The sequence below is a fragment of the Camellia sinensis genome, chromosome 1 (genome assembly GCF_055761805.1).
Source record: "Camellia sinensis isolate YWXY chromosome 1, ASM5576180v1, whole genome shotgun sequence".
NCBI lineage: Eukaryota > Viridiplantae > Streptophyta > Magnoliopsida > Ericales > Theaceae > Camellia > Camellia sinensis.
In genome coordinates, this window is record NC_138961.1 from 47,597,151 (window position 1) to 47,607,472 (window position 10,322).

Consider the following 10,322-nt stretch of genomic DNA (forward strand, 5'->3'; position numbering starts at 1 on the left):
TAGTTATATTTTTGCAAATATATATAATGCAGTTTAGTGGTACTCAGCCACATCCACTGAACAAGTCTTCCACGTGTATGGCACGGCACGAAAACACCAACTTTCTTCATTTTTGCAGAAGGAAAATCATGTGGTGTTAGAGAAATTATCACAAATTTAATTAGGATTTTAGATTTATGATGAAAATTTAAAATTCCTATTGTGGGGTTATACTGAAAGTGAATATTGACCATTAAATTATAAATATTTTTTTGGTTTATTTTTTCTGAGATGGTTACACTCAGTGGCGGAGCCAGAAAATTAATTTAGAAGGGGCACTTACTAATTATAATAATTTTTACAAAAATATTTCACGTAAATTTTTTACGATTGATTTTAGGAAACATCAAGAAAAAAAATATTATTTGTAACTAGTGTATCATGGACAATACAAAAAAAAAAAATAGATATAAGCCTTAAAATAAATTATATAATGATAAATTATTTTTTGATACAAAATTTGATTAAAAATTCAATATAATGGTAATACCACGTCATCACTGGTATATAACATTACCCACTAATGGTAAATAAACGCATAAATAGTGAACCTCACATGTCAAATGTAATTAACAATCTAATAAATTTCATATATTTATAGTGAGATTACTTATACTTCCGTATTACTAATAATGACATTGTCGTTACATTCAAAAAATTTCATAGTTAATATGATTTATTTATAATAGTCTCATCATTTTCAATCAAAATAACCATTATTATTTTCATAATTTTTAAAATGTCATTGACATTTTACTCTAATAATAATTTTATAATTTTTTATTTAATTTTTTTTTATGTTTACAAAAAAAAAAAAAATTCCAAAACTCAAGGGGCAGGTGATCCCCTGGTAACATGCTCCCTTCGCCCCTGATAACACTGTTGTTTGTATAGTGCATCTGCCTCTTAAACCCGCTTGGGATTAAGGCATCGTTTTTTTGAAAAAATGGGATTAGCGATTCCGATTTTAATGGGGGTGTTTGTTTCAACTTTTTAGACCTAACTTATGATTTTTAGTTTTGAAAAAGTTATTTTGGACTATTTTGTTAAATTTATTTCAAACAGCTTCTGATTCTAACAACTTATTTTAACTCAAAAAAATTGATTCTGAGAAGCTGCTCATCCTTGCTTCTAATTATCAGCTTCACATGTTAATTTTTGGTTCTACTCTTAAATTTTTTTATTTTTTATTTTTTAAAAATAGAAAAAGACCCAAATGGACTATAGATAATTATTATTACTTTTTATGAGAAATGTAGACAAACAAAAAATAAAAATTAATTGAAAAAACTATTTTACATCTTATTTAACAAACACTACTCAGCAACTTAAATCTATAATCTAACAATTATACCAAACAGATTAATAATTTCTGATTAAAGTCATAATTTATAATCTGTTAAGCTAAAATATTGTCTAAGGTAATATCATTAATAAAAAAATTGTAAATTAAGTATGTGTCACCGACATTGTTTCTCATTTAACAGTTCAAGTGATCCCACCCCTCTTTATTTATTTGGAGTGTCACATTTAGTGTATTTAGTTTTGATTTTATAAATTTAATTTTTTAAAAATTGAGTTTTTTTATTTTTTGTAATTTTTTATATTTAGTGAATATTTTTAAAATTTTAAGTAATATTTTTACTTTTTTAAATACACTTTACTTAGATCTATCTAAATAGTAAAATATTTGTAAAAAAATATTTTAAAAAGTTAATAAATACACAAAAATACGAAAAATGTATTGAATTTTTATTTTTATTTTTATTTTTTTGTATTTTTTGGTATTTAGTATATTTTTAAAGATTTTTTTTACAGATATTATACTTTTTAAATGTATTTATGTTAGGTGTGTCTAAAATTTTTTAAAAATATCTTAATATAGTAAAAAAATTCATTGAAAACATTAAAATATAGAAAATAAAAAAATAAAATTTTTTAAAAACTGTTTTCTAAAAATTAGAACTAAACAAAGTGATTGGTTTTTTCTTTTCTTTTTTTGATTGTGTGTTTCATTAGTTAATTAGTGACAGGCTTATGATAATTAATTTATTTGTTTGTCAAGGAGGGAGATAAGAAAGAGGATTTTAGGACTTGAAGTAGCCTTTTTTTTTTTTTTGGACTGAAACAATTACTTTTTTTTTTTCTTTACTATTTTAACTGAATTGTTTTGACCTTTTGGCAATGACTTATTTAAATGATATAAAGAAAAAATGGTAATTTTTCCAAGCATTTAGTTTTCTTAAGAATTATCTATAAAAAAAAAGATAAAATTTTAAATATTTTGAGTTAAATTATTACATTTTATTTTGAAATGGTTAACATTTCTTTAGAAATGAGGGATTATCATGGAAAAGTAGGGAATTAGATTCTTATGATCCCTATTTAAAAATAGATAATCATAAATCACTTTCTTAATTTAGTTCATTCCAAATGTTGAAATTATGAAAATCCAAAATCATATTCTCATATTCTCTTTCAATATTCCTCTAATCCAAACTTAATCTTGATAAGCATTGGCATTAGGAGCCAATTTTGAGGGACAACATAGGATTGTTTTGGGAAGATGGTAAAAAGTGACTTTTTGACTTTTAACCAAGTTTTTGGCTTTTTTAGACAAATGATTTGGGAAGTTGGTAAAAAGTGGCTTTTGACTTTTTTGATTAATATTTGTTTATGATGTCAAATCATAATAAAATGACCAAACTACTCCTATTTATTTAAAATATTTACAACTTCACCTATGTAATACATTTTGACCCATGAGGGGTAAAATTGTAATTTCACCGTTGGTTAAAAACCAACTTCCCAAATGAAAAAAAAGACAAAAAAGTCAACTTTTGGCTTTTGATACTAACCAAAAAAAGTGGCTAAAAACTATGTTGCCAAAACAACCCATAGTTGCAAGTATAATGCAAAAGACATTGGCTAATAATTCTAGGATAAAAAAATAAATAATACCATGGGTAGCATTAGTTGTCTTATATCATGGATTGTCTCTGTTATTCCATCTTTTGTTATAAATAACTCTTCTAATCTTACTTTATCATTTAATTTTTTCTAATAAAATATATTACAATTAATCTTCAATGGAAGTAGTGTATAAGCGAATATATAGTCCCAAGATATTTTGCAAACAAACATAGCCTTATGAAAGGGCCAAAAAAAATAGAAAAAAAAAGAGGTAAAATTACAAAATAAATCTAAAATTTCACCTTGATAACAAATTAATTTAAATTTTGTGTTTTTAAAATGGTATCAATTCTAATTATCTATTTGTATAACAACATAGAAGGGACAATTTAAATAATTTAACTATTTTTTTATTATTTCATTGTTAACAACCATTTCCTATCCTTACCTACCAACATCCATCACTATTCCTCCTCTTTCTCAACTCATTGCTCCACTCATTCCTTCCCTAACCTATAACCACCGCTGTCGTTTAATACTAAAAAAAAAAAAAAATGATTAAATTATTTAAAGTGTTTCTATTAGATTTGATATTATTTAAAAATTTTAAAATTTAAATTAAAAAAAAAGTCAAGGCTTATTAATACAGAGTTAAACTTTTTTTTTTGTGTGTGTGTAGGACATGCTTGGTTTGTTGTTTAAAAAAAATTAATTTGATTAAAATAAATATAAAAAAGATATTTTAAAATTTTTTAAAACCTCTTAAAAGATAAAATTATATAAAAATGATAAATATATATATTTTTATTTCCCTCACTAAATTAATCTTTTAATTTTTAAAATAAATTTCTGAAAACTAATGACCGTAATTTTTGAAAAATCAAAAAAAAAAACTACTAACTGAAAACGACGACGTGTGGTCGGAGGCTGAATTTTCATCACAGTGGAGAAAAAACAAACAAATAAAAGTATGGAAAATTTACCTATAAGTCCTAGCTTCTGAAAAGTTAAATCATTTAGTCCTAAAAGTTTTCTTATGCTCTATTTAGTCTCATTTACACATCAATCTAATGTTTGAAACATTAATCTGATGTTCGAAATCTAATGTTCGAAATATTAATCTGATGTTTGAAACATTATAATGAGACCTTTTAGTCTATAAAAAAACTTTTAAGACTAAACAGTGTATAATTTATTAATTTAAAATTTATTAGTGCATTCCCTAAAAGTAAAAGCAAATAAAAAAATAAAAAATAATTAAAAAGAAATTTCAAAAACTTTGCGTTAAGAGTGAAAAATGGGTCCCCGCAGAAGTAGAGAGAGAGAGAGAGAGAGAGACGGAGAGAGAAATGCTGGAGTTGTTCAACACGGGAAAAAAACTAGTCGGTGTTTGTTTCCCGAGAAACTAATAATACCCCTATTCGGATCCACACTCTATTGAAAAACGCTTCATCGATCTTGCATGGTCTGTGGGTCCACAGCAAGAGCAAGTCTCGGTTTGGTGATATTCTCTCAAAACCCCCCATTGATGCTTCTCGTGATCTATCTATCTCTCTCTCTCTCTCCCGCCCACCTACTCTCTCTCTTCTTCCCAACCAAATCCCCCATCGAATCCCCTCATCAACACCACACTTTCCTTCTGTAAGTTCATCCTCTCTCTCTCTCTCTCTCTCTCTCTCTCAAATTTTGAATTGATTTACTCTTTTTTTTTTCCCCTCTAATTGTGGATAAATTTTCGATAATAAACCCTTTCTAAGCGATCTGGAAATTTGAATTTCTTATCTATGTTCACTTTAATTTGTAAACTCTTGATAGTTTTGAAAAATGTAACTAGAAAGTTTAGATTTTTTTTTTGTTTTATTTCATTGACAAATCACTAAAATTGAAAACACACATTGGGATAACATGGAGATGTTAATGACAATAATAAACGTAAACAAGAGATTGAAGTATGCGTTTGATCTTGTTATGGTGGTGCATATGTTTAGATGGTCTGTTTAATATTGGTCAGTAGAAAAGGAGTTTGAAAAAGAATCTTCCTTTGAAATTCATGTGGTCGGTGGCTTAGATTTCATGGTGAAAACTCTGATTCATCATTGTATTAATCTTCTAATGTTACTTTGGGGAAATTGAGTATATAATAATTAGAGAGAGGGATACCTATTTTGATAATTTAGGGTATGCATTTGATTTGTGTTGTAAATTGCAATTCACTGTCAAAGGCTTTGCAAATTGTTAAAGGGGGTAATAATGAACCAGTGCAGTATGCGAAGAGACAGTGCTACTACATTCCCATTTACGACTTCCATTAGATATATCAAGAAATTATAGATGCAATTAGTTTCTTTTATATCGTTGCTTTTCACAAGGAATTTTAAAGGGCATATTTGGTACAAAGAATCAGTGGTTCCATAGTTACCCCTGTGCAAGTAACAGAAGTGATGCAATTACATTTAGTATGCCAAAATTTATTCTACTACTGTTAAATTTGTAAAAATAGAATAAAATTCGTCAAAAAGTTAATGGGTCATTGGCTTTTTAAATGTGAGACATATATGACGTCTGAATTCAATTTGGGATGAGAACTTCTGAAAACCTGGCGAGGGGCACACATGAACGGTTATCCCCTACCACAGCTCTGAAAATTAAGGCCTCGTTTGGCAATCTTCTGTTTTAGCTAAAAAGTCAAAAAGTCATTATAAGTTGTCATATTACTCTCTCTACTTTTCTACACATCTTTTCGTTAAAAGTCAAAAAGTTACTAAAATAATCTGTTCATAGCCTGTTGTAAGTGATTAAAAGCTCTTTAAAGTTGAAAATTGAATAGAATTATCAGTTTGTTTAGTTGCTTCATAACATGGTATTTTACAACATCAACATTTCTAGGAAAGGTGTGTTCTCTTTTGGCATTTAAAGGATCAAAATAACTATAACATTGGGTTGTTTCTTAAGTCCCAGCATAAAGCGAGGCTTGTTAGCTTGACTTCAGTTTGTGTTGTGTGCCTAATTTGTTTTCATCTTATCATTTGCAAAAAGCTAAATGCTAATCACTGCTGCTAGTTCTGTGCGTGTAATGCATAATAACGCACAGAAAATTGAGCTATCGTTTTAACTTATTTCTTGTATGAACTCAGTTGTACCATGGAAAGACGGGAAGTAAGTCCCTTCACATATTTATGCATCAAAGCTATGGGAATGAAATATTAGTCGGTCCACCAGTTGTATACTTCTGCAGACATGGTTTTTAGTAGAATTGCTGAGGTTTTGTCTGCTGCAGCTAGTCGTTTATCAGCCCCAAAATCCTCAACCTTGCCATATGTATCATCTGGATTGCTGCCTCCATCAAATTCTGTTTATGGTTATGGTTTTGCCAACTCGGGACAGAAGAATAATTTGAGACTTTCATCTTCTCTCCAAGATTTCTCCACTTATCGTCGACTTGATCCAGAAAGTGATCTTAACTCGGGAATTGATGAGAGTTTGATCCATGCAAAACAGCCTAATCTCTTACAGAGAGGAAATGCTGGGTCAAGTTTTTCCAAGGAGAAGGCATCACCAGGAAGTCCCCTTGCACGAAAGAAGTGGGCGCGTGTGGTCGTGGTTCTACTGTGCCTACTGTTATTTGCTGTTCTTATATATACATTACTGTTTTTTTATTCCAATTGGTCTCAAGGAACATCCAAGTTCTACGTTGTACTCGATTGTGGTAGCACTGGTACCCGGGTTTTTGTATATCAGGCATCTGTAAATTACAAGAAGGATGGCAGTCTCCCTATTTTGTTGAGATCATTACCAGAAGAAGGTCTTCAGAGAAAACCTAGTCTACGGAGTGGGCGTGCTTATAACCGAATGGAGACTGAACCTGGCTTTGACAAGTTGGTGCACAACATATCTGGCTTGAGGAAAGCAATAAAACCACTTATTCAGTGGGCCAAGAAACAAATTCCCGAGCATGCACACAAGACCACTTCTCTGTTCCTTTATGCTACAGCAGGGGTTCGCAGGCTGCCAAGTTCAGACTCACAATGGCTTCTTAACAATGCGTGGTCCATTTTGAAGAGTTCACCCTTCTGGTGTGAGAGAGGGTGGGTTAAGATTATCAGTGGCATGGAGGAAGCCTATTATGGATGGATAGCTTTGAACTACCACACTGAAGTCTTGGGGGCCATCCCCAAAAAAGCTACGTATGGTGCACTTGACTTGGGAGGCTCGTCCTTGCAAGTTACTTTTGAGAGTAAGGAACATGTGCGTGACGAAACTAGTTTACAGCTGAGCATTGGTCCTGTTAAACATCATCTCAGTGCCTATTCGCTCTCAGGCTACGGTTTGAATGATGCTTTTGACAAGTCCGTTGTTCATCTTGTCAAGAAGCTTCCTGAAATTACTAATGCAGATCTAGCTGGTGGACACATTGAAATCAAACATCCTTGCCTGCAAACTGGTTACAAAGAGCAATACTTCTGTTCTCAGTGTGCTTCTATTTTCGATTCAAGTGGGAGTCCTGTGAGTGGTGGAAAAGTTTTGGGTAAAGGGGGAAAGCAAGGAATTCCCATCCAACTTATTGGTGCACCAAAATGGGAAGAATGCAGGGAACTTGCAAAAGTTGCTGTGAATTTGTCTGAATGGTCAGATCTAAGTCCAGGAATGGATTGTGAGTTGCAGCCTTGTGCTCTTGCCGATAATCTGCCTCGTCCTTATGGCCAATTTTATGCAATGTCTGGCTTTTTTGTGGTGTACCGTTTTTTTAACTTGAGTTCCGATGCTACACTTGATGATGTGTTAGAGAAGGGTAGGGAGTTTTGCGAAAGAACTTGGGACATTGCAAAGAACAGCGTTCCTCCTCAGCCCTTTATAGAACAATATTGTTTTAGGGCACCATACACTGTGTTGCTGTTAAGAGAGGGCTTACACATTACAGATAACCAAGTCATTATTGGTTCTGGAAGTATTACTTGGACCCTTGGGGTTGCCCTATTGGAAGCTGGGAAGGCAATTTTAACCAGATCAGAGCTTCACAGTTATGAAATACTTGAGATGAAGATAAACCCAGTCATTCTTTTAGCCATTTTATTTGTTTCACTGTTTTTCCTAGTTTGTGCATTGTCATGTGTTGCCAATTGGGTGCCAAGATTTTTCCGTAGACCATTTCTTCCCCTCTTTGGGCATAACAGTGCATCATCTACTTCTGTTCTCAATATTTCAAGTCCTTTCCGGTTTCAACGTTGGAGTCCCGTAAGTTCAGGTAAACACTTCTACATGATATGTGACTTATGCAGAGAAAATTATGGAAGTTTTACGCTGTTGTAATATTTTTGCCAGTTAATGAAATACTATGTGTTTTTGCTTGTATTTTTCTGCTAATTATCATTGGATAAATAATGTGTCTCTCATGCTGATAAGGGAATATTATCAACGTTCTGACCTCGTGACACTTCTAGATTTCCCTTGTGGAGGAATTTCCTTGTACCAACATAAACATCATATGATGAGGCCAAAGTTTGTATTGATAGTGCCGACAATCTAGACAATTTAAATTGTTAAGTAATATCCAACTGAAAAGCCAGACCCCTGGAAGTTATGTTAGTTTCTGCAATTGTCCTGCGTGTCAAGACTCTAGAGTTGTGGATTACAACATTTTGTCTGGGCATGGATAAAAACGTTGACAGATAAATTGCTTCATCCCAGATGATTTTTCTTTAGTAAATGACTTTTTCTTTAATGTGCCCAAAATGTTGGACTACTGTTAATGTACTGTTAATGTATGAGCCAGATTGTCAATTAACACGGAGAATTTATTCTTAATCTGTAAGTTTCTTTGTTCTCAGCCGGGTAGTGGACACGAGATGGAGAGTTTCTTCTTGGAATAACATTGAGAACAATCAGACCTCTGGGACTCTAATTTGTGCTTGGAGTTCTCCCCTCGAATCATTCATGGATTTGTTTTTCCAATGTAATTGTTAGCTTAGGGAATGCCCTGGCTTCTTGTTGTGGTTTTTGTTTTCATTTATCTAATATTTTTAGGCAATGTCGATGTTGATTCTGGTTTTCCAGGGGATGGAAGAGTAAAGATGCCACTAAGCCCAACAGTTGCAGACGCCCAACAGAGACCGTTCGGAACGAGTCATGGCTTCAGCGGAAGCAGCATTCAGCTCACAGAATCTTCCTTGTACCCATCTACTAGCAGTTTCGTGCATAGTTATTCATCAGGTAGCTTGGGGCAGATGCAATTTGAAAATAGTAGCATGGCTTCTTTCTGGCCCCCTCACAGAAGTCAGATGCACCTTCAGAGCAGGAGATCACAGTCTCGAGAAGATCTCAATTCTTCTCTGGCAGAAGCACACTTGGTGAAAGTTTAAAGCAAACTCCCGAAGAAATTTTGGTACACTCACCTAATTCATCTTCAAATTATATCTTACATAGAAGAAAAGTGACGGCACATTCTTTTTTGTACCATATAGAACTCTTTAAGCTATATTAACTTTACATTTCAGAGTTGGATCTTTGACTTGTTCGTCTAAGTTTTCTAACGATCTCCAAATATATCACTGACTGCTTGGTTTATGTAAGAAATGGTTTCACAAATTAAGCTCCTTTCTTTTGGTGGGTATAGTGAAAGAATTATGAAGAACCTGTCTTGGGTTTTGAATTCAAGGATTATGAGTTCCACATACATTACATCAAATGAAATTTCGTTTGTTTCTTTACTTGTTATCAGTGTTACTTAGTTTTTGTCAATTAGAAGGTTGTGGGCGCGATGATGATATTATTTGTCTTTAGAATCGAATTGAATCCATGGCAAGAGATTCAATCAACTGGATTCCCTTAAAAGATCATTTGGCCTAAGCAAGCTTTTATTTGTCAAATCCCAGGAAATTTTTACTGCCCTCTGGTGGGATATTTCATGTGTGTGAAGCCATTTCTCATATTGAAGGACATGTTGAAGCTGTGACATCTTACCCAATCAACCTTACCCAATCAACCGGATCAGGTCTGCACGATGGATTCATCTTGACAAGAATCTGTCTGATCTGACAGCCAAGGACAGTAGGTGACTAAACCAGATTTGTTTGACCTAATGAACAATGTTACCTTAATTTGTTTGATGGTAAATAGTTGGAGTTGAAGCTGAATGAAAAACTAAAATTTTTGATGGGTAATAATTGTTTGTTGTCCATGCGAAATGTGATTATTGATCCTTCCAGTGTCATACTAGAGGCTTACTAAAAATGATTCGAACGGAGATAGGTATATTATTTTTAAAGTTTTAATTCATATAACACTTAATTTGTTTTTTTTTAGTAATTCGTTAATTATATCAACGGAAAAACGATGTCATCTATTTTATATTGAAATATATATCATACAATGTT

General features: G+C 32.3%; 1 protein-coding gene across 2 annotated transcripts; it reads left to right on the forward strand.

Moving 5' to 3' along the window:
* The first annotated feature begins 4,211 nt into the window (after nucleotides 1-4,211).
* Nucleotides 4,212-10,109, forward strand: LOC114269772 (GDA1/CD39 nucleoside phosphatase family protein). 2 transcript variants are annotated; one of them, XM_028211129.2, is made up of 4 exons: nucleotides 4,214-4,593; nucleotides 6,087-8,194; nucleotides 9,004-9,331; nucleotides 9,822-10,109. In XM_028211129.2, exons 2-3 carry the CDS (start codon nucleotides 6,190-6,192, stop codon nucleotides 9,306-9,308), a joined length of 2,310 nt encoding a protein of 769 aa, XP_028066930.2. In that variant the 5' UTR covers nucleotides 4,214-4,593; nucleotides 6,087-6,189; the 3' UTR covers nucleotides 9,309-9,331; nucleotides 9,822-10,109. The 2 variants fall into 2 exon arrangements, with proteins under 2 accessions (XP_028066929.2, XP_028066930.2); XM_028211128.2 differs by lacking the exon at nucleotides 9,822-10,109 and having other exon boundaries at nucleotides 4,212-4,593; nucleotides 9,004-9,656.
* Nucleotides 10,110-10,322: the final 213 nt, after the last annotated feature.

Excerpts from the sequence above, each read along its gene's own strand:
- LOC114269772 (XM_028211128.2), top strand. The coding sequence starts at position 6,190 with ATGGTTTTTAGTAGAATTGCTGAGGTTTTGTCTGCTGCAGCTAGTCGT. Across the intron at positions 8,195-9,003 it reads TTGGAGTCCCGTAAGTTCAG|GGGATGGAAGAGTAAAGATG; the intron begins GTAAACACTTCT and ends CTGGTTTTCCAG.